The sequence below is a fragment of the Phallusia mammillata genome, chromosome 3 (assembly GCF_965637545.1).
Source record: "Phallusia mammillata chromosome 3, kaPhaMamm4.hap1.1, whole genome shotgun sequence".
In the NCBI taxonomy this organism is placed as follows: Eukaryota; Metazoa; Chordata; class Ascidiacea; order Phlebobranchia; family Ascidiidae; genus Phallusia; species Phallusia mammillata.
This window is the reverse complement of record NC_137254.1, coordinates 11,204,896-11,228,773: the sequence shown is the minus strand read 5'-3', so window position 1 is coordinate 11,228,773 and position 23,878 is coordinate 11,204,896. Positions and strand designations below refer to the sequence as shown.

The 23,878-nt window shown below is 40.3% G+C and overlaps 3 protein-coding genes across 3 annotated transcripts; all 3 read right to left on the bottom strand.

Annotated features, from left to right (window-relative positions):
• Positions 1-228: 228 nt before the first annotated feature.
• LOC145218232 (uncharacterized) lies at positions 229-6,242 on the bottom strand. Its single transcript, XM_080085634.1, has one exon. The coding sequence runs from the start codon at positions 5,788-5,790 to the stop codon at positions 4,183-4,185; it is 1,608 nt and encodes a 535-aa protein (XP_079941760.1). The 5' UTR covers positions 5,791-6,242; the 3' UTR covers positions 229-4,182.
• Positions 6,243-6,320: 78 nt separating this feature from the next.
• Positions 6,321-14,567, bottom strand: LOC145218231 (uncharacterized). The gene has a single exon (XM_080085633.1). It carries the CDS (start codon positions 13,512-13,514, stop codon positions 11,895-11,897), a length of 1,620 nt encoding a protein of 539 aa, XP_079941759.1. The 5' UTR covers positions 13,515-14,567; the 3' UTR covers positions 6,321-11,894.
• Positions 14,568-20,150: 5,583 nt separating this feature from the next.
• Positions 20,151-22,790, bottom strand: LOC145218875 (uncharacterized). The gene has a single exon (XM_080086270.1). It carries the CDS (start codon positions 21,763-21,765, stop codon positions 20,158-20,160), a length of 1,608 nt encoding a protein of 535 aa, XP_079942396.1. The 5' UTR covers positions 21,766-22,790; the 3' UTR covers positions 20,151-20,157.
• Positions 22,791-23,878: the final 1,088 nt, after the last annotated feature.

The following is a 23,878-nucleotide window of genomic DNA, read 5'->3' as shown; positions in this document are numbered from 1 at the left end:
CCGCGCAGCTTTGCGCTGTAGTTCAGCTACTGCACAACGGGGAGCCTCGTTGGCGCCCTCATCGACGTATTTTAAGGCCCAGCAACATGTCATATAATAAATAAACAAAGAATTAAACGGCCCGCAGCAGTTCGGAACCCAGTTTAAATTGATTAGAGTCGAAAAAATTTTTTTTTTTTTTTTTTTTTTTTTTTTTTTTTTTTTTTTTTTTTTTTTTTTTTTTCTTTGTAGAGGCCCCGACCCCGCCTCAACATGTGACGACCGGCCGATAATAAAATTATCTTGTCGCCTCCATAAAACAAGGGCATGTTTATCCCCACAAGTTAACTAAAACAGTACGAAAAAAAACTTAGTGCGCGGCAGGACGATGTAGAACATTTTATCATTATTTCAAAAGTATTGGTTAAGTTTACACAAGTGTAAAAGAGGGGGGATATTTTAACAAAGGCATGATAATTAAACAGATATTTCTTAACAAAGGGAATTAGTACTCTTAAAAAAGGTTATTGTTGCAAAGAACATAGAATGTCAACACATGGCACATTTTCATATACTACTCGTAACACAATATGTACAACAGCAAGTATAACGGACATGTTATAATTAGACAACGGTGAATCTGTTCTTTACGTGGCTGCGTGAAAGTAGTCCGTGTCTAGACCGAATTTTACTTCAGTATAGTTTTCGCCGTATTTTTGGACAAAAGTTTGTATTTCTGTTTTGAATTTGGTAAAGATTTTGGCAGCAATTTTGTTTGCAAATGAATTAGTATTATCAAGGTATTTATTAAGCAAATCTAATACTTGCTTTTCTTTAATAATTTTGGATCGCCAGATTGTAAATAATTTAATTTGCCAAAGAGGTATGTCCGAATTGTAGTAATTTAAAAGGATTTGATTTGGGTTAGTGTTGAGGTGAATTTGGAGTTCGTTGCGCAGAATTTTTTCGAGGTAGACTAGGATTAAGTTACTAATAGGACACTTCGTTAGAAGGTGTTCAATGTTATCGTTTCTATCTTTACAGAATTTACAACGGTTAATTTTGGTTGTGCCATCCCGCAATGTTAAGCGATTTTTGGAGCGATCAAAATCACCCCATTTGAAAGCTTTGTGTATGGTTAAGTATGTAGTCTGTCGGTCCATGTTGTTGAAAAAGTGCCTTATTCCTTGTTGTAGGAATAAAGCGCGTTTCCAACTGTAATCTTCAATGGTTGTTGGGGTACAATTAACTTCCTTTTTCTTTATCAGCTCGTAATAAAAATGGCGTAGTTTGGCTTTTTTCCAATTGAATTCATTATTTTCATCAATTAAAAGCAAATAAGTTTTATAAATTTGATTCCAGTCTCTATTAGGTTTCCATGCTTTAGGTGTGGTATTGTCGAATAGCGAAGGTTTTATGATTTTTAATTTGGTGCCGAGATTGTAGATCGCCCAGCGCTGCCAGATTTCGCAGATGTTTTCGCAATTAATTAGATCACGTAGTTTTTCAAGTTTTAACGAGTTTATTTTAGTTTCCAGATCAGGGAGTTTTAAACCGCCTTTATTTTTTTGCGATATTAATTTCTTTCGGGACATTTGTTCTATCTTTCTAGGAAACCAGAAAAATTGGAAAATTATATAGTTAATTTCTTTGATATAGGTTTGAGTTGGATTTACCACTCTAGCCACAAATAGTATCTTGGGAAAAATAAGCGTATTAATTATGGCGATTTTACCAATAAAGGAAAGTTTGCGTCGTGCGAAGGTTGTTGTAATGTGTTTTGCATGCCGTATGATGGGGGCCCAATTTTCTCGCGTGTCGAATTGAGTTCTTTTGCATTTTAGCCCAAGTATTTTGATAGTAGGTTTTATAAAGTCAGGGTAGAGTATATTTAATTCGTTAAATAAATTTTGAGATATTGGGAGTATTTCTGTTTTGGTTTGATTGATCTTTTGACCAGATGCCTGTTGATACAAATTCATAATGTTAAAAATTTCCAAAAGGGATTGTTTATTAGACACGAGAAATGTCGAGTCATCCGCGAATTGTTGGATTTTTGTTTCTATTTTACCAATTTTTATACCATTTATTTGTTTATTGTTATTTACGGCTTGTATTAGCGCTTGGCATACAGCCACGTAAAGAATCATCGATAAGCCACACCCTTGGCGGACGCCGCGGTTTATATATATTTTATTTGTTTTTCTTCCGTTTACATTTACAATGCTCGTGATGTTTTTGTATAAAATTTGGATCCAATTTCTAGTATATATGTTAACGTTTAAAGCTTCCAAAATTTTGTTCACAAAATCATGATCCACAGTGTCAAATGCTTTTTCTATGTCGATTTGAATTAAGGCCAAAGGGGTTTGTTTTGAATGGCTATACTCGATTGCGGTTTGGATGTTATAATGAATGTGCTGGATGTAGCGTTTGTCTAGTCCACATTTTTGCTCAATGCTAATTTTGTTGTTAAGCTCGTTTTGGAGTCTTTTCGCAACCGTTTTACTAATTATTTTGTAGTCTGCGTTAAGTAAAGAAATGGGTCGCCAGTTTTTTATCAGAGTTTTATCTTGTTTTTTTGGTATGAGTTTGACGCTTGCATTTTTCAAAGAGGGTGGGAGTTCGTTTGCTAGATAAATATTATATACGAGTTCTATAAAGTTTTCTTTTAAAATAGGCCAAAAATGGTTATAAAATTCCACAGGAATTCCATCATCGCCGGGAGACGAGTTTTTGTTCATTAAGTTTTTGGATTGCTCTAATTCTTCAATTGTTATTGGTGAGTCTATTGATTGTTCAGGATATGTAGTAATTTGGGAAAGGAAATGATTTTGGGCAGATACATTAATCGTGTTTTCAGTTTGCCAAAGGCTTTTATAGAAGTGGTAGACCTCGTGTGTAATTGTGTCTTCATCGGTTGTTATTTGATCGCCTATTTTTAGGGATCTAATACTCGAATTTTCTTGTTTTATTTGTTCTGTGTTGAAGAAAGACTTATCAGGTTTCTCTTCATCACAGAAATCTTTAATTCGAGCTCTAACTTTTGCACCGTAAAGGGGTTTTTCATTGTCATTTTTAAGCTTTTTTTGGAGGTCAAGAAGTTTTAAATTTGGTTCTACGCTATTGGGATTCATTAGGCTCATATATAATTCAAAGAGTTCCTGCGTTTTTTGACGTTCTAACCTTTCGAGTTGCTTTAGTTTAATTGCAAACGTAATTGTTTTCTTCCTAATCTTTCGCTTTAGCGAGTCCCACCAACCGAAGAACGATTGGTAGGAGTCTTTTTCTTTTTCGAAGTCGAGTATTAGGTTCTTAATTAGTGAAGTATATTCTTCATTTTGCAAAAGGGATACGTTTAATTTCCATTTGACTTTTCCCCATTTTTTTTCCACACTAAAGTTAATTTTGATAAAGGGAGCAAAGTTATGGTCCGAAAAAGATACATGTTTGTGATTTGCCGAGTTGATTTTATGGATGAGATTAATATTGCAGTAAAAGCGGTCAAGTCTTCTAGAGGAGTTGGTAGTTATCCGAGTGTATACTTTTTTATTCGGGTGAAAGTAACGGAAACAGTCTGTTAGGCAGCATTGTGTCGTTACTTTTTTCCATTCGTTTACGTCTGATTCGTTCCTAGTATTTTTGTTCATAGAGTCTAACTGATTCTCGATAAAGTTGAAGTCCCCCCCAATAATTGTATGGGAGTTAGGCTTGCTTTCGATAAAGTTTGGGATTTGTTTGATTAATGTAGTCCTATCTTTTCTGTTCTGTGGACCGGAGGGTAGATAAACGTTTAATATATTATACGTTTGTTTGTTAATTTCAAAAGTTATTGTTTGGATTTTGCTTTCGATCATGATTTTGTGATTTATTGCCAAATTTTGTGCAAAATTCTTTCTTATTAAGATAAGAGTTCCGTCAAATTTATGTTTTGGATTGTTATCATTTGAATTTCTCCAAACCGAATTGAAGTATAGTAAAAAGTTGTTTTGGTTTGTCCAATTGTTTAAATTGTTTTGGTTCGCTAAGTGTACTTCCTGAATCAAATAGATCTCGGAGTCATCATCGTTTACGTAAGCAGTTAAATTGTTTAGTTTATTGTCTATTCCATTAATGTTAATAGATGTGATTTTTGCCATGTTGGCAGTAAAGAGTCTAGAGTTTTGTTGGTGTCTTTAGTCTTTAGTCTGAGGTTAGGTACAACTACCTCCTGCCTTTCTTTCTCTTCTTCTTGGGCTTTTCTGTCGAACTACTGTTACTTCTTTTTTGCTTTGAGTTGTTGTCTTTTAAAAAGTCCTGCGGACGAGGACTTTTGCGCTCAGCTTCGTCCAAGCTATCTTCTTCTGGTTCATCTTCTTCTGAAGGTGCAGAGAGAGAGTGTGTGGATTCGAGAGGAGGAACCGACTCGTCAAAAGTTACTTTTGTGAGGGCAGTATTGAGTTTTACCGGGTGTGGAGTATGAGGTGGAGTATGAGATGGAATAGAGATAGGAGATTTATGAGTTGGGGTTGGCGGGAGGATTCGTCTCGCTGAGCCTGGAGTTCTGTAGGTAGACGGAGGAGAGGGAGTATCGTCTGGATGTGTTAAGGACTTCTCCATTGCTCCCTTTTCTTTGCTATTGCCTGCGTGTTGCTTTTTGGGGGATGAAGAGCTGTCTGGGTGGGTTAAGGATTTATTTCTTAACTCTGTTTGAAAGGCTTCTTCTGATGCTTGTGCTTGGTCAGCCTCAACCTGAGTTTCCTGTATAGGCTCATCAGTGGATTTCTGTATATCTTGGGACATGTGAGCATCAGAAGATATAGGAACTTCGGGAGAATTGCCTGTTGTTGGCGACTTGTCTTGGTTTTCGTCAGAATGGGAGTCAAGATTGATAGGTGGAGACGGATCTTCTACTTCTACGTTTTGGTTAAACAGCTTATTGTGCTTGTCTTCTTGGACTTTTATTTGATGCAGCACTTGCGAGAGGTCCTCAGCAGAAGTTTGGTCCGGCATTTTCCCTTTGGGGGTGGACGTCTTCTCAGACTCCTTGATTGTTGGGTAGTCTCGTCTGTATTTTTTCTTTGCTGCTTTTTCTGCTTCTTTATCAACCTCTTTTTCTGTTTCTGATTCTGGTTCTGTAGCTGGATCAGAGTTAGTTACAGGAGACTCCCACGGGCAATCTCTTGCTCGGTGATCTTTCTCACCACAGATTTTGCATTTCTCTCTTCTTTGGCATTGGTTTGTCCAATGGCCCCTCTGCATGCAGGACTTGCATGAGGGGCCAAAGGATTCACCTGGCTTAGCGATTTGTATCTCATGCCCGTATATAGTTGCAACTATCGGGACATTATCAAGGATGGCTTCCTCAAGAAAGAGATGGACATAGCCATTACAGACTTCGGGATATCTCTTGTATGTGAGAAAGGTGTGCTTTGAGTAGATTCCCCAGTCTAACTTCTCAGCGGCGGTGGCAAATTGTCTTGTGCCGAACTCTGCCGGAACGGGGAACAGAGTAAGGCGAGTCAATGGCTTTGGAGGATGGAAACTCTTCAAGATAAGAGTATAATGCTCATCATCATGATAACGGAAGCCGTTTTTGAATTTTTTATGAAGCTGCGATAGCTCGTGTGTGTATTCCTCAGCGAAAGTAATTTTAAAAATTGACTGGCGTCGGTTTACACAACGGCACGCGACCAGCATCTTCTTATATGCAGATAAAGGTAGTCCTTCTACATAAAACATCGCCATGAATTCTTCAAAGCGGCAGTTCTGCTTCGTCGTTATCTGGATATGGAGCGACCTAAACTCGTCAAAGAAGTGTTTAAGACCCATAGTAAGAGTTTGATGATGACTCCGAGATATTAGGGGAGAGAAGAAAGGAGCCCTACAAGGGTGTGGCTGTTCTACACTGCGATTTGGAATTTTTTATACTATTTCTATGTGCTTTCTGTTTGTGGGAAGTCCCTCGCCTGCGCAAAAGTATGCAAACAGGGGAAGTCCCGAAAAAAAGAAAATTCAACAACTAAGAGGGGGAATCCCCAGCTAGCAACAACGACTAAGGGGAAGTCCCTTCAAGATAACAAGTTCTTGAGGGGGACTTAGAACTTAGTCAGCAAAGAGCAACACAAGTAACTAGGCAATCAGGAAGACAGGGCGTTGATTGCTTAGTACGTCACACAGCAAAAGGGGAAGTACCAGTGAGCACTCGAGGCGGCAGCCTTGGAGTGGTCAGTGGCTCTTACCCCCAAAAAAACACAAAGCACTCAAGCGACACGCCGCCTTGAACGCTCTAACGTGGAGAGCGTAATCAGCGGGGTGGCGCAAGAGGGCAAGGGTGACAGGGACAAGGTCAACGCAAAACAATGGCGCGACAACGATTAAGTCGAGAGTGTTAACAAATTACACAAGGTGGCGTGCTAAGGCCTTATGGGCACACTAGGGGCCGTTATTTAAAGAGAAGGTGCCTTAGGGGCAGTTCAGCCAAAAAGGGTGCCTTAGGGGCAGTTTAGTCTGAAAGGTGCCTTACAGGCTGTTACGTTACTAGACCAGTTAGAATCTAAAACAAACACCAGAGGGCCTTTAGAAGGCAGTTACAGTTAAAGTTACCAGTTACCAGAACGCTATCGGGAAAAACTAACGTTTGCCGGTTAAGTTGTCAGAAAAAAACACAAAATAAACAAACAAACAGAGTCTGCAAGCGCCTATGCGCACTTACTGTACAACACAAAATAAGCTAACACTGCCTGCCTGAAGCAACTAAAGGTGTAGCGCACCGATAAGCATGCAAAAAAAACACACACCAAGCAACGTGCAATGCTTTCTGATTCTATCGAAGTCAGGTATATGCTTACCTTATTCAAATAGAATGCCGTTTTGGGGTAACAGGCGGTTACCAACCGCCCGTACAAACTTGGATTTGCGCTACCACGTGAGTTACTTGGTGTAAGGAGGCAAGAAAAGGATCGAAAACTATCGGGGTCGCTCCAATCGTGGCCAGTATGGTAAAGTACGGGGCAAAAGCAGCGAAAACTGCTGAATTGCCGAGCTGCTGTAGCCCGTCAGCCGGTTTTCCTTACGCTCATGCGCTTTAATTGCGACTTTTACATGGCCAGTTCAGGCACGCAGGTGTGTGCAGTCAGCCGGTAATTACCGGGTGGGCTCCGGCGCGACTGTCTGCTGATGACGTAATTACGTATGCTAATTAGCCGTCCAGCCCGCGCAGGTGTGCGCTGTAGTTCAGCTACTGCACCACGGGGAGCCTCGTTGGCGCCACCTTCGACGTAGTTTAAGGCCCAGCAACATGTCAAATAATAAACAAACAAAGAAATAAACGGCCCGCAACAGTTCGGAACCAGTTTGAATTGATTAGAGTCAAAAAATGAGCACAGATCGTGCTGATGCTTACCTTATTCAAATAGAATGCCGTTTTGGGGTAACAGGCGGTTACCAACCGCCCGTACAAACTTGGATTTGCGCTACCACGTGAGTTACTTGGTGTAAGGAGGCAAGAAAAGGATCGAAAACTATCGGGGTCGCTCCAATCGTGGCCAGTATGGTAAAGTACGGGGCAAAAGCAGCGAAAACTGCTGAATTGCCGAGCTGCTGTAGCCCGTCAGCCGGTTTTCCTTACGCTCATGCGCTTTAATTGCGACTTTTACATGGCCAGTTCAGGCACGCAGGTGTGTGCAGTCAGCCGGTAATTACCGGGTGGGCTCCGGCGCGACTGTCTGCTGATGACGTAATTACGTATGCTAATTAGCCGTCCAGCCCGCGCAGGTGTGCGCTGTAGTTCAGCTACTGCACCACGGGGAGCCTCGTTGGCGCCACCTTCGACGTAGTTTAAGGCCCAGCAACATGTCAAATAATAAACAAACAAAGAAATAAACGGCCCGCAACAGTTCGGAACCAGTTTGAATTGATTAGAGTCAAAAATTTTTTTTTTTTTTTTTTTTTTTTTTTTTTTTTTTTTTTTTTTTTTTTTTTTTTTTGTAGAGGCCCCGACCCCGCCTCAACATGTGACGACCGGCCGATAATAAAATTATCTTGTCGCCTCCATAAAACAAGGGCATGTTTATCCCCACAAGTTAACTAAAACAGTACGAAAAAAAACTTAGTGCGCGGCAGGACGATGTAGAACATTTTATCATTATTTCAAAAGTATTGGTTAAGTTTACACAAGTGTAAAAGAGGGGGGATATTTTAACAAAGGCATGATAATTAAACAGATATTTCTTAACAAAGGGAATTAGTACTCTTAAAATAGGTTATTGTTGCAAAGAACATAGAATGTCAACACATGGCACATTTTCATATACTACTCGTAACACAATATGTACAACAGCAAATATAACGGACATGTTATAATTAGACAACGGTGAATCTGTTCTTTACGTGGCTTCGTGAAAGTAGTCCGTGTCTAGACCGAATTTTACTTCAGTATAGTTTTCGCCGTATTTTTGGACAAAAGTTTGTATTTCTGTTTTGAATTTGGTAAAGATTTTGGCAGCAATTTTGTTTGCAAATGAATTAGTATTATCAAGGTATTTATTAAGCAAATCTAATACTTGCTTTTCTTTAATAATTTTGGATCGCCAGATTGTAATTAATTTAATTTGCCAAAGAGGTATGTCCGAATTGTAGTAATTTAAAAGGATTTGATTTGGGTTAGTGTTGAGGTGAATTTGGAGTTCGTTGCGCAGAATTTTTTCGAGGTAGACTAGGATTAAATTACTAATAGGACACTTCGTTAGAAGGTGTTCAATGTTATCGTTTCTATCTTTACAGAATTTACAACGGTTAATTTTGGTTGTGCCATCCCGCAATGTTAAGCGATTTTTGGAGCGATCAAAATCACCCCATTTGAAAGCTTTGTGTATGGTTAAGTATGTAGTCTGTCGGTCCATGTTGTTGAAAAAGTGCCTTATTCCTTGTTTAAGGAATAAAGCGCGTTTCCAACTGTAATCTTCAATGGTTGTTGGGGTACAATTAACTTCCTTTTTCTTTATCAGCTCGTAATAAAAATGGCGTAATTTGGCTTTTTTCCAATTGAATTCATTATTTTCATCAATTAAAAGCAAATAAGTTTTATAAATTTGATTCCAGTCTCTATTAGGTTTCCATGCTTTAGGTGTGGTATTGTCGAATAGCGAAGGTTTTATGATTTTTAATTTGGTGCCGAGATTGTAGATCGCCCAGCGCTGCCAGATTTCGCAGATGTTTTCGCAATTAATTAGATCACGTAGTTTTTCAAGTTTTAACGAGTTTATTTTAGTTTCCAGATCAGGGAGTTTTAAACCGCCTTTATTTTTTTGCGATATTAATTTCTTTCGGGACATTTGTTCTATCTTTCTAGGAAACCAGAAAAATTGGAAAATTATATAGTTAATTTCTTTGATATAGGTTTGAGTTGGATTTACCACTCTAGCCACAAATAGTATTTTGGGAAAAATAAGCGTATTAATTATGGCGATTTTACCAATAAAGGAAAGTTTGCGTCGTGCGAAGGTTGTTGTAATGTGTTTTGCATGCCGTATGATGGGGGCCCAATTTTCTCGCGTGTCGAATTGAGTTCTTTTGCATTTTAGCCCAAGTATTTTGATAGTAGGTTTTATAAAGTCAGGGTAGAGTATATTTAATTCGTTAAATAAATTTTGAGATATTGGGAGTATTTCTGTTTTGGTTTGATTGATCTTTTGACCAGATGCCTGTTGATACAAATTCATAATGTTAAAAATTTCCAAAAGGGATTGTTTATTAGACACGAGAAATGTCGAGTCATCCGCGTATTGTTGGATTTTTGTTTCTATTTTACCAATTTTTATACCATTTATTTGTTTATTGTTATTTACGGCTTGTATTAGCGCTTGGCATACAGCCACGTAAAGAATCATCGATAAGCCACACCCTTGGCGGACGCCGCGGTTTATATATATTTTATTTGTTTTTCTTCCGTTTACATTTACAGTGCTCGTGATGTTTTTGTATAGAATTTGGATCCAATTTCTAGTATATATGTTAACGTTTAAAGCTTCCAAAATTTTGTTCACAAAATCATGATCCACAGTGTCAAATGCTTTTTCTATGTCGATTTGAATTAAGGCCAAAGGGGTTTGTTTTGAATGGCTATACTCGATTGCGGTTTGGATGTTATAATGAATGTGCTGGATGTAGCGTTTGTCTAGTCCACATTTTTGCTCAATGCTAATTTTGTTGTTAAGCTCGTTTTGGAGTCTTTTCGCAACCGTTTTACTAATTATTTTGTAGTCTGCGTTAAGTAAAGAAATGGGTCGCCAGTTTTTTATCAGAGTTTTATCTTGTTTTTTTGGTATGAGTTTGACGCTTGCATTTTTCAAAGAGGGTGGGAGTTCGTTTGCTAGATAAATATTATATACGAGTTCTATAAAGTTTTCTTTTAAAATAGGCCAAAAATGGTTATAAAATTCCACAGGAATTCCATCATCGCCGGGAGACGAGTTTTTGTTCATTAAGTTTTTGGATTGCTCTAATTCTTCAATTGTTATTGGTGAGTCTATTGATTGTTCAGGATATGTAGTAATTTGGGAAAGGAAATGATTTTGGGCAGATACATTAATCGTGTTTTCAGTTTGCCAAAGGCTTTTATAGAAGTGGTAAACCTCGTGTGTAATTGTGTCTTCATCGGTTGTTATTTGATCGCCTATTTTTAGGGATCTAATACTCGAATTTTCTTGTTTTATTTGTTCTGTGTTGAAGAAAGACTTATCAGGTTTCTCTTCATCACAGAAATCTTTAATTCGAGCTCTAACTTTTGCACCGTAAAGGGGTTTTTCATTGTCATTTTTAAGCTTTTTTTGGAGGTCAAGAAGTTTTAAATTTGGTTCTACGCTATTGGGATTCATTAGGCTCATATATAATTCAAAGAGTTCCTGCGTTTTTTGACGTTCTAACCTTTCGAGTTGCTTTAGTTTAATTGCAAACGTAATTGTTTTCTTCCTAATCTTTCGCTTTAGCGAGTCCCACCAACCGAAGAACGATTGGTAGGAGTCTTTTTCTTTTTCGAAGTCGAGTATTAGGTTCCTAATTAGTGAAGTATATTCTTCATTTTGCAAAAGGGATACGTTTAATTTCCATTTGACTTTTCCCCATTTTTTTTTCACGCTAAAGTTAATTTTGATAAAGGGAGCAAAGTTATGGTCCGAAAAAGATACATGTTTGTGATTTGCCGAGTTGATTTTATGGATGAGATTAATATTGCAGTAAAAGCGGTCAAGTCTTCTAGAGGAGTTGGTAGTTATCCGAGTGTATACTTTTTTATTCGGGTGAAAGTAACGGAAACAGTCTGTTAGGCAGCATTGTGTCGTTACTTTTTTCCATTCGTTTACGTCTGATTCGTTCCTAGTATTTTTGTTCATAGAGTCTAACTGATTCTCGATAAAGTTGAAGTCCCCCCCAATAATTGTATGGGAGTTAGGCTTGCTTTCGATAAAGTTTGGGATTTGTTTGATTAATGTAGTCCTATCTTTTCTGTTCTGTGGACCGGAGGGTAGATAAACGTTTAATATATTATACGTTTGTTTGTTAATTTCAAAAGTTATTGTTTGGATTTTGCTTTCGATCATGATTTTGTGATTTATTGCCAAATTTTGTGCAAAATTCTTTCTTATTAAGATAAGAGTTCCGTCAAATTTATGTTTTGGATTGTTATCATTTGAATTTCTCCAAACCGAATTGAAGTATAGTAAAAAGTTGTTTTGGTTTGTCCAATTGTTTAAATTGTTTTGGTTCGCTAAGTGTACTTCCTGAATCAAATAGATCTCGGAGTCATCATCGTTTACGTAAGCAGTTAAATTGTTTAGTTTATTGTCTATTCCATTAATGTTAATAGATGTGATTTTTGCCATGTTGGCAGTGAAAAGTCTAGAGTTTTGTTGTTGTCTTTAGTCTGAGGTTAGGTACAACTACCTCCTGCCTTTCTTTCTCTTCTTCTTGGGCTTCTCTGTCGAACTACTGTTACTTCTTTTTTGCTTTGAGTTGTTGTCTTTTAAAAAGTCCTGCGGACGAGGACTTTTGCGCTCAGCTTCGTCCAAGCTATCTTCTTCTGGTTCATCTTCTTCTTTCTCTTCTTCTGAAGGTGCAGAGAGAGAGTGTGTGGATTCGAGAGGAGGAACCGACTCGTCAAAAGTTACTTTTGTGAGGGCAGTATTGAGTTTTACCGGGTGTGGAGTATGAGGTGGAGTATGAGATGGAATAGAGATAGGAGATTTATGAGTTGGGGTTGGCGGGAGGATTCGTCTCGCTGAGCCTGGAGTTCTGTAGGTAGACGGAGGAGAGGGAGTATCGTCTGGATGTGTTAAGGACTTCTCCATTGCTCCCTTTTCTTTGCTATTGCCTGCGTGTTGCTTTTTGGGGGATGAAGAGCTGTCTGGGTGGGTTAAGGATTTATTTCTTAACTCTGTTTGAAAGGCTTCTTCTGATGCTTGTGCTTGGTCAGCCTCAACCTGAGTTTCCTGTATAGGTTCATCAGTGGATTTCTGTATATCTTGGGACATGTGAGCATCAGAAGATATAGGAACTTCGGGAGAATTGCCTGTTGTTGGCGACTTGTCTTGGTGTTCGTCAGAATGGGAGTCAAGATTGATAGGTGGAGACGGATCTTCTACTTCTACGTTTTGGTTAAACAGCTTATTGTGCTTGTCTTCTTGGACTTTTATTTGATGCAGCACTTGCGAGAGGTCCTCAGCAGAAGTTTGGTCCGGCATTTTCCCTTTGGGGGTGGACGTCTTCTCAGACTCCTTGATTGTTGGGTAGTCTCGTCTGTATTTTTTCTTTGCTGCTTTTTCTGCTTCTTTATCAACCTCTTTTTCTGTTTCTGATTCTGATTCTGTAGCTGGATCAGAGTTAGTTACAGGAGACTCCCACGGGCAATCTCTTGCTCGGTGATCTTTCTCACCACAGATTTTGCATTTCTCTCTTCTTTGGCATTGGTTTGTCCAATGGCCCCTCTGCATGCAGGACTTGCATGAGGGGCCAAAGGATTCACCTGGCTTAGCGATTTGTATCTCATGCCCGTATATAGTTGCAACTATCGGGACATTATCAAGGATGGCTTCCTCAAGAAAGAGATGGACATAGCCATTACAGACTTCGGGATATCTCTTGTATGTGAGAAAGGTGTGCTTTGAGTAGATTCCCCAGTCTAACTTCTCAGCGGCGGTGGCAAATTGTCTTGTGCCGAACTCTGCCGGAACGGGGAACAGAGTAAGGCGAGTCAATGGCTTTGGAGGATGGAAACTCTTCAAGATAAGAGTATAATGCTCATCATCATGATAACGGAAGCCGTTTTTGAATTTTTTATGAAGCTGCGATAGCTCGTGTGTGTATTCCTCAGCGAAAGTAATTTTAAAAATTGACTGGCGTCGGTTTACACAACGGCACGCGACCAGCATCTTCTTATATGCAGATAAAGGTAGTCCTTCTACATAAAACATCGCCATGAATTCTTCAAAGCGGCAGTTCTGCTTCGTCGTTATCTGGATATGGAGCGACCTAAACTCGTCAAAGAAGTGTTTAAGACCCATAGTAAGAGTTTGATGATGACTCCGAGATATTAGGGGAGAGAAGAAAGGAGCCCTACAAGGGTGTGGCTGTTCTACACTGCGATTTGGAAATTTTTATACTATTTCTATGTGCTTTCTGTTTGTGGGAAGTCCCTCGCCTGCGCAAAAGTATGCAAACAGGGGAAGTCCCGAAAAAAAGAAAATTCAACAACTAAGAGGGGGAATCCCCAGCTAGCAACAACGACTAAGGGGAAGTCCCTTCAAGATAACAAGTTCTTGAGGGGGACTTAGAACTTAGTCAGCAAAGAGCAACACAAGTAACTAGGCAATCAGGAAGACAGGGCGTTGATTGCTTAGTACGTCACACAGCAAAAGGGGAAGTACCAGTGAGCACTCGAGGCGGCAGCCTTGGAGTGGTCAGTGGCTCTTACCCCCAAAAAAAACACAAAGCACTCAAGCGACACGCCGCCTTGAACGCTCTAACGTGGAGAGCGTAATCAGCGGGGTGGCGCAAGAGGGCAAGGGTGACAGGGACAAGGTCAAAGCAAAACAATGGCGCGACAACGATTAAGTCGAGAGTGTTAACAAATTACACAAGGTGGCGTGCTAAGGCCTTATGGGCACACTAGGGGCCGTTATTTAAAGAGAAGGTGCCTTAGGGGCAGTTCAGCCAAAAAGGGGGCCTTAGGGGCAGTTTAGTCTGAAAGGTGCCTTACAGGCTGTTACGTTACTAGAACAGTTAGAATCTAAAACAAACACCAGAGGGCCTTTAGAAGGCAGTTACAGTTAAAGTTACCAGTTACCAGAACGCTATCGGGAAAAACTAACGTTTGCCGGTTAAGTTGTCAGAAAAACACACAAAATAAACAAACAAACAGAGTCTGCAAGCGCCTATGCGCACTTACTGTACAACAAAAAATAAGCTAACACTGCCTGCCTGAAGCAACTAAAGGTGTAACGCACCGATAAGCATGCAAGAAAAACACACACCAAGCAACGTGCAATGCTTTCTGATTCTATCGAAGTCAGGTATATGCTTACCTTATTCAAATAGAATGCCGTTGTGAGGTAACAGGCGGCTACCAACCGCCCGCACAAGCTTGGATTTGCGCTACCACGTGAGTTATTCAATGTAAGAAGGCAAGAAAAGGATCGAAAACTGTCGGGGTCGCTCCCATCGGGCCCAGCATGGTAAAGTACGGGGCAAAACGAGCGAAAAGTGCTGAATTTCCGAGCTGCTGTAGTCCGTCAGCAGGTTTTCCTTACGCTCATCCCCTTTAATTGCGACTTTACAGGGCCAGTTGAGGCACGCAGGTGTGCACCCAGCCGGTAATTACCGGCGCGACTTGCTGGAGCCTGTCTGCTGATGACGTAATTACGTATGCTAATTAGCCGTCCAGCCCGCGCAGCTTTGCGCTGTAGTTCAGCTACTGCACAACGGGGAGCCTCGTTGGCGCCCTCATCGACGTATTTTAAGGCCCAGCAACATGTCATATAATAAATAAACAAAGAATTAAACGGCCCGCAGCAGTTCGGAACCCAGTTTAAATTGATTAGAGTCGAAAAAATGGCACAAAAAGATGTGCTGATGCTTACCTTATTCAAATAGAATGCCGTTGTGAGGTAACAGGCGGCTACCAACCGCCCGCACAAGCTTGGATTTGCGCTACCACGTGAGTTATTCAATGTAAGAAGGCAAGAAAAGGATCGAAAACTGTCGGGGTCGCTCCCATCGGGCCCAGCATGGTAAAGTACGGGGCAAAACGAGCGAAAAGTGCTGAATTTCCGAGCTGCTGTAGTCCGTCAGCAGGTTTTCCTTACGCTCATCCCCTTTAATTGCGACTTTACAGGGCCAGTTGAGGCACGCAGGTGTGCACCCAGCCGGTAATTACCGGCGCGACTTGCTGGAGCCTGTCTGCTGATGACGTAATTACGTATGCTAATTAGCCGTCCAGCCCGCGCAGCTTTGCGCTGTAGTTCAGCTACTGCACAACGGGGAGCCTCGTTGGCGCCCTCATCGACGTATTTTAAGGCCCAGCAACATGTCATATAATAAATAAACAAAGAATTAAACGGCCCGCAGCAGTTCGGAACCCAGTTTAAATTGATTAGAGTCGAAAAAATGGCACAAAAAGATGTGCTGATGCTTACCTTATTCAAATAGAATGCCGTTGTGAGGTAACAGGCGGCTACCAACCGCCCGCACAAGCTTGGATTTGCGCTACCACGTGAGTTATTCAATGTAAGAAGGCAAGAAAAGGATCGAAAACTGTCGGGGTCGCTCCCATCGGGCCCAGCATGGTAAAGTACGGGGCAAAACGAGCGAAAAGTGCTGAATTTCCGAGCTGCTGTAGTCCGTCAGCAGGTTTTCCTTACGCTCATCCCCTTTAATTGCGACTTTACAGGGCCAGTTGAGGCACGCAGGTGTGCACCCAGCCGGTAATTACCGGCGCGACTTGCTGGAGCCTGTCTGCTGATGACGTAATTACGTATGCTAATTAGCCGTCCAGCCCGCGCAGCTTTGCGCTGTAGTTCAGCTACTGCACAACGGGGAGCCTCGTTGGCGCCCTCATCGACGTATTTTAAGGCCCAGCAACATGTCATATAATAAATAAACAAAGAATTAAACGGCCCGCAGCAGTTCGGAACCCAGTTTAAATTGATTAGAGTCGAAAAAATTTTTTTTTTTTTTTTTTTTTTTTTTTTGTTGTAGAGGCCCCGACCCCGCCTCAACATGTGACGACCGGCCGATAATAAAATTATCTTGTCGCCTCCATAAAACAAGGGCATGTTTATCCCCACAAGTTAACTAAAACAGTACGAAAAAAAACTTAGTGCGCGGCAGGACGATGTAGAACATTTTATCATTATTTCAAAAGTATTGGTTAAGTTTACACAAGTGTAAAAGAGGGGGGATATTTTAACAAAGGCATGATAATTAAACAGATATTTCTTAACAAAGGGAATTAGTACTCTTAAAATAGGTTATTGTTGCAAAGAACATAGAATGTCAACACATGGCACATTTTCATATACTACTCGTAACACAATATGTACAACAGCAAGTATAACGGACATGTTATAATTAGACAACGGTGAATCTGTTCTTTACGTGGCTGCGTGAAAGTAGTCCGTGTCTAGACCGAATTTTACTTCAGTATAGTTTTCGCCGTATTTTTGGACAAAAGTTTGTGTTTCTGTTTTGAATTTGGTAAAGATTTTGGCAGCAATTTTGTTTGCAAATGAATTAGTATTATCAAGGTATTTATTAAGCAAATCTAATACTTGCTTTTCTTTAATAATTTTGGATCGCCAGATTGTAATTAATTTAATTTGCCAAAGAGGTATGTCCGAATTGTAGTAATTTAAAAGGATTTGATTTGGGTTAGTGTTGAGGTGAATTTGGAGTTCGTTGCGCAGAATTTTTTCGAGGTAGACTAGGATTAAGTTACTAATAGGACACTTCGTTAGAAGGTGTTCAATGTTATCGTTTCTATCTTTACAGAATTTACAACGGTTAATTTTGGTTGTGCCATCCCGCAATGTTAAGCGATTTTTGGAGCGATCAAAATCACCCCATTTGAAAGCTTTGTGTATGGTTAAGTATGTAGTCTGTCGGTCCATGTTGTTGAAAAAGTGCCTTATTCCTTGTTGAAGGAATAAAGCGCGTTTCCAACTGTAATCTTCAATGGTTGTTGGGGTACAATTAGCTTCCTTTTTCTTTATCAGCTCGTAATAAAAATGGCGTAATTTGGCTTTTTTCCAATTGAATTCATTATTTTCATCAATTAAAAGCAAATAAGTTTTATAAATTTGATTCCAGTCTCTATTAGGTTTCCATGCTTTAGGTGTGGTATTGTCGAATAGCGAAGGTTTTATGATTTTTAATTTGGTGCCGAGATTGTAGATCGCCCAGCGCTGCCAGATTTCGCAGATGTTTTCGCAATTAATTAGATCACGTAGTTTTTCAAGTTTTAACGAGTTTATTTTAGTTTCCAGATCAGGGAGTTTTAAACCGCCTTTATTTTTTTGCGATATTAATTTCTTTCGGGACATTTGTTCTATCTTTCTAGGAAACCAGAAAAATTGGAAAATTATATAGTTAATTTCTTTGATATAGGTTTGAGTTGGATTTACCACTCTAGCCACAAATAGTATCTTGGGAAAAATAAGCGTATTAATTATGGCGATTTTACCAATAAAGGAAAGTTTGCGTCGTGCGAAGGTTGTTGTAATGTGTTTTGCATGCCGTATGATGGGGGCCCAATTTTCTCGCGTGTCGAATTGAGTTCTTTTGCATTTTAGCCCAAGTATTTTGATAGTAGGTTTTATAAAGTCAGGGTAGAGTATATTTAATTCGTTAAATAAATTTTGAGATATTGGGAGTATTTCTGTTTTGGTTTGATTGATCTTTTGACCAGATGCCTGTTGATACAAATTCATAATGTTAAAAATTTCCAAAAGGGATTGTTTATTAGACACGAGAAATGTCGAGTCATCCGCGTATTGTTGGATTTTTGTTTCTATTTTACCAATTTTTATACCATTTATTTGTTTATTGTTATTTACGGCTTGTATTAGCGCTTGGCATACAGCCACGTAAAGAATCATCGATAAGCCACACCCTTGGCGGACGCCGCGGTTTATATATATTTTATTTGTTTTTCTTCCGTTTACATTTACAGTGCTCGTGATGTTTTTGTATAAAATTTGGATCCAATTTCTAGTATATATGTTAACGTTTAAAGCTTCCAAAATTTTGTTCACAAAATCATGATCCACAGTGTCAAATGCTTTTTCTATGTCGATTTGAATTAAGGCCAAAGGGGTTTGTTTTGAATGGCTATACTCGATTGCGGTTTGGATGTTATAATGAATGTGCTGGATGTAGCGTTTGTCTAGTCCACATTTTTGCTCAATGCTAATTTTGTTGTTAAGCTCGTTTTGGAGTCTTTTCGCAACCGTTTTACTAATTATTTTGTAGTCTGCGTTAAGTAAAGAAATGGGTCGCCAGTTTTTTATCAGAGTTTTATCTTGTTTTTTTGGTATGAGTTTGACGCTTGCATTTTTCAAAGAGGGTGGGAGTTCGTTTGCTAGATAAATATTATATACGAGTTCTATAAAGTTTTCTTTTAAAATAGGCCAAAAATGGTTATAAAATTCCACAGGAATTCCATCATCGCCGGGAGACGAGTTTTTGTTCATTAAGTTTTTGGATTGCTCTAATTCTTCAATTGTTATTGGTGAGTCTATTGATTGTTCAGGATATGTAGTAATTTGGGAAAGGAAATGATTTTGGGCAGATACATTAATCGTGTTTTCAGTTTGCCAAAGGCTTTTATAGAAGTGGTAGACCTCGTGTGTAATTGTGTCTTCATCGGTTGTTATTTGATCGCCTATTTTTAGGGATCTAATACTCGAATTTTCTTGTTTTATTTGTTCTGTGTTGAAGAAAGACTTATCAGGTTTCTCTTCATCACAGAAATCTTTAATTCGAGCTCTAACTTTTGCACCGTAAAGGGGTGTTTCATTGTCATTTTTAAGCTTTTTTTGGAGGTCAAGAAGTTTTAAATTTGGTTCTACGCTATTGGGATTCATTAGGCTCATATATAATTCAAAGAGTTCCTGCGTTTTTTGACGTTCTAACCTTTCGAGTTGCTTTAGTTTAATTGCAAACGTAATTGTTTTCTTCCTAATCTTTCGCTTTAGCGAGTCCCACCAACCGAAGAACGATTGGTAGGAGTCTTTTTCTTTTTCGAAGTCGAGTATTAGGTTCTTAATTAGTGAAGTATATTCTTCATTTTGCAAAAGGGATACGTTTAATTTCCATTTGACTTTTCCCCATTTTTTTTTCACACTAAAGTTAATTTTGATAAAGGGAGCAAAGTTATGGTCCGAAAAAGATACATGTTTGTGATTTGCCGAGTTGATTTTATGGATGAGATTAATATTGCAGTAAAAGCGGTCAAGTCTTCTAGAGGAGTTGGTAGTTATCCGAGTGTATACTTTTTTATTCGGGTGAAAGTAACGGAAACAGTCTGTTAGGCAGCATTGTGTCGTTACTTTTTTCCATTCGTTTACGTCTGATTCGTTCCTAGTATTTTTGTTCATAGAGTCTAACTGATTCTCGATAAAGTTGAAGTCCCCCCCAATAATTGTATGGGAGTTAGGCTTGCTTTCGATAAAGTTTGGGATTTGTTTGATTAATGTAGTCCTATCTTTTCTGTTCTGTGGACCGGAGGGTAGATAAACGTTTAATATATTATACGTTTGTTTGTTAATTTCAAAAGTTATTGTTTGGATTTTGCTTTCGATCATGATTTTGTGATTTATTGCCAAATTTTGTGCAAAATTCTTCCTTATTAAGATAAGAGTTCCGTCAAATTTATGTTTTGGATTGTTATCATTTGAATTTCTCCAAACCGAATTGAAGTATAGTAAAAAGTTGTTTTGGTTTGTCCAATTGTTTAAGTTGTTTTGGTTCGCTAAGTGTACTTCCTGAATCAAATAGATCTCGGAGTCATCATCGTTTACGTAAGCAGTTAAATTGTTTAGTTTATTGTCTATTCCATTAATGTTAATAGATGTGATTTTTGCCATGTTGGCAGTGAAGAGTCTAGAGTTTTGTTGGTGTCTTTAGTCTTTAGTCTGAGGTTAGGTACAACTACCTCCTGCCTTTCTTTCTCTTCTTCTTGGGCTTCTCTGTCGAACTACTGTTACTTCTTTTTTGCTTTGAGTTGTTGTCTTTTAAAAAGTCCTGCGGACGAGGACTTTTGCGCTCAGCTTCGTCCAAGCTATCTTCTTCTGGTTCATCTTCTTCTGAAGGTGCAGAGAGAGAGTGTGTGGATTCGAGAGGAGGAACCGACTCGTCAAAAGTTACTTTTGTGAGGGCAGTATTGAGTTTTACCGGGTGTGGAGTATGAGGTGGAGTATGAGATGGAATAGAGATAGGAGATTTATGAGTTGGGGTTGGCGGGAGGATTCGTCTCGCTGAGCCTGGAGTTCTGTAGGTAGACGGAGGAGAGGGAGTATCGTCTGGATGTGTTAAGGACTTCTCCATTGCTCCCTTTTCTTTGCTATTGCCTGCGTGTTGCTTTTTGGGGGATGAAGAGCTGTCTGGGTGGGTTAAGGATTTATTTCTTAACTCTGTTTGAAAGGCTTCTTCTGATGCTTGTGCTTGGTCAGCCTCAACCTGAGTTTCATGTATAGGCTCATCAGTGGATTTCTGTATATCTTGGGACATGTGAGCATCAGAAGATAGAGGAACTTCGGGAGAATTGCCTGTTGTTGGCGACTTGTCTTGGTTTTCGTCAGAATGGGAGTCAAGATTGATAGGTGGAGACGGATCTTCTACTTCTACGTTTTGGTTAAACAGCTTATTGTGCTTGTCTTCTTGGACTTTTATTTGATGCAGCACTTGCGAGAGGTCCTCAGCAGAAGTTTGGTCCGGCATTTTCCCTTTGGGGGTGGACGTCTTCTCAGACTCCTTGATTGTTGGGTAGTCTCGTCTGTATTTTTTCTTTGCTGCTTTTTCTGCTTCTTTATCAACCTCTTTTTCTGTTTCTGATTCTGGTTCTGTAGCTGGATCAGAGTTAGTTACAGGAGACTCCCACGGGCAATCTCTTGCTCGGTGATCTTTCTCACCACAGATTTTGCATTTCTCTCTTCTTTGGCATTGGTTTGTCCAATGGCCCCTCTGCATGCAGGACTTGCATGAGGGGCCAAAGGATTCACCTGGCTTAGCGATTTGTATCTCATGCCCGTATATAGTTGCAACTATCGGGACATTATCAAGGATGGCTTCCTCAAGAAAGAGATGGACATAGCCATTACAGACTTCGGGATATCTCTTGTATGTGAGAAAGGTGTGCTTTGAGTAGATTCCCCAGTCTAACTTCTCAGCGGCGGTGGCAAATTGTCTTGTGCCGAACTCTGCCGGAACGGGGAATAGAGTAAGGCGAGTCAATGGCTTTGGAGGATGGAAACTCTTCAAGATAAGAGTATAATGCTCATCATCATGATAACGGAAGCCGTTTTTGAATTTTTTATGAAGCTGCGATAGCTCGTGTGTGTATTCCTCAGCGAAAGTAATTTTAAAAATTGACTGGCGTCGGTTTACACAACGGCACGCGACCAGCATCTTCTTATATGCAGATAAAGGTAGTCCTTCTACATAAAACATCGCCATGAATTCTTCAAAGCGGCAGTTCTGCTTCGTCGTTATCTGGATATGGAGCGACCTAAACTCGTCAAAGAAGTGTTTAAGACCCATAGTAAGAGTTTGATGATGACTCCGAGATATTAGGGGAGAGAAGAAAGGAGCCCTACAAGGGTGTGGCTGTTCTACACTGCGATTTGGAAATTTTTATACTATTTCTATGTGCTTTCTGTTTGTGGGAAGTCCCTCGCCTGCGCAAAAGTATGCAAACAGGGGAAGTCCCGAAAAAAAGAAAATTCAACAACTAAGAGGGGGAATCCCCAGCTAGCAACAACGACTAAGGGGAAGTCCCTTCAAGATAACAAGTTCTTGAGGGGGACTTAGAACTTAGTCAGCAAAGAACAACACAAGTAACTAGGCAATCAGGAAGACAGGGCGTTGATTGCTTAGTACGTCACACAGCAAAAGGGGAAGTACCAGTGAGCACTCGAGGCGGCAGCCTTGGAGTGGTCAGTGGCTCTTACCCCCAAAAAAAAACACAAAGCACTCAAGCGACACGCCGCCTTGAACGCTCTAACGTAGAGAGCGTAATCAGCGGGGTGGCGCAAGAGGGCAAGGGTGACAGGGACAAAATCAAAGCAAAACAATGGCGCGACAACGATTAAGTCGAGAGTGTTAACAAATTACACAAGGTGGCGTGCTAAGGCCTTATGGGCACACTAGGGGCCGTTATTTAAAGAGAAGGTGCCTTAGGGGCAGTTCAGCCAAAAAGGGTGCCTTACAGGCTGTTACGTTACTAGAACAGTTAGAATCTAAAACAAACACCAGAGGGCCTTTAGAGGGCAGTTACAGTTAAAGTTACCAGTTACCAGAACGCTATCGGGAAAAACTAACGTTTGCCGGTTAAGTTGTCAGAAAAAAACACAAAATAAACAAACAAACAGAGTCTGCAAGCGCCTATGCGCACTTACTGTACAACACAAAATAAGCTAACACTGCCTGCCTGAAGCAACTAAAGGTGTAACGCACCGATAAGCATGCAAAAAAAACACACACCAAGCAACGTGCAATGCTTTCTGATTCTATCGAAGTCAGGTATATGCTTACCTTATTCAAATAGAATGCCGTTGTGAGGTAACAGGCGGCTACCAACCGCCCGCACAAGCTTGGATTTGCGCTACCACGTGAGTTATTCAATGTAAGAAGGCAAGAAAAGGATCGAAAACTGTCGGGGTCGCTCCCATCGGGCCCAGCATGGTAAAGTACGGGGCAAAACGAGCGAAAAGTGCTGAATTTCCGAGCTGCTGTAGTCCGTCAGCAGGTTTTCCTTACGCTCATCCCCTTTAATTGCGACTTTACAGGGCCAGTTGAGGCACGCAGGTGTGCACCCAGCCGGTAATTACCGGCGCGACTTGCTGGAGCCTGTCTGCTGATGACGTAATTACGTATGCTAATTAGCCGTCCAGCCCGCGCAGCTTTGCGCTGTAGTTCAGCTACTGCACAACGGGGAGCCTCGTTGGCGCCCTCATCGACGTATTTTAAGGCCCAGCAACATGTCATATAATAAATAAACAAAGAATTAAACGGCCCGCAGCAGTTCGGAACCCAGTTTAAATTGATTAGAGTCGAAAAAATGGCACAAAAAGATGTGCTGATGCTTACCTTATTCAAATAGAATGCCGTTGTGAGGTAACAGGCGGCTACCAACCGCCCGCACAAGCTTGGATTTGCGCTACCACGTGAGTTATTCAATGTAAGAAGGCAAGAAAAGGATCGAAAACTGTCGGGGTCGCTCCCATCGGGCCCAGCATGGTAAAGTACGGGGCAAAACGAGCGAAAAGTGCTGAATTTCCGAGCTGCTGTAGTCCGTCAGCAGGTTTTCTTTACGCTCATCCCCTTTAATTGCGACTTTACAGGGCCAGTTGAGGCACGCAGGTGTGCACCCAGCCGGTAATTACCGGCGCGACTTGCTGGAGCCTGTCTGCTGATGACGTAATTACGTATGCTAATTAGCCGTCCAGCCCGCGCAGCTTTGCGCTGTAGTTCAGCTACTGCACAACGGGGAGCCTCGTTGGCGCCCTCATCGACGTATTTTAAGGCCCAGCAACATGTCATATAATAAATAAACAAAGAATTAAACGGCCCGCAGCAGTTCGGAACCCAGTTTAAATTGATTAGAGTCGAAAAAATGGCAATATTTGTTTATTGCCACGAAAACAAAATCGCG

What these genes read in the sequence shown, in the direction of transcription:
- LOC145218231 (XM_080085633.1), bottom strand. Translation starts at nt 13,514, where the DNA reads ATGGGTCTTAAACACTTCTTTGACGAGTTTAGGTCGCTCCATATCCAG.
- LOC145218875 (XM_080086270.1), bottom strand. Translation starts at nt 21,765, where the DNA reads ATGGGTCTTAAACACTTCTTTGACGAGTTTAGGTCGCTCCATATCCAG.
- LOC145218232 (XM_080085634.1), bottom strand. Translation starts at nt 5,790, where the DNA reads ATGGGTCTTAAACACTTCTTTGACGAGTTTAGGTCGCTCCATATCCAG.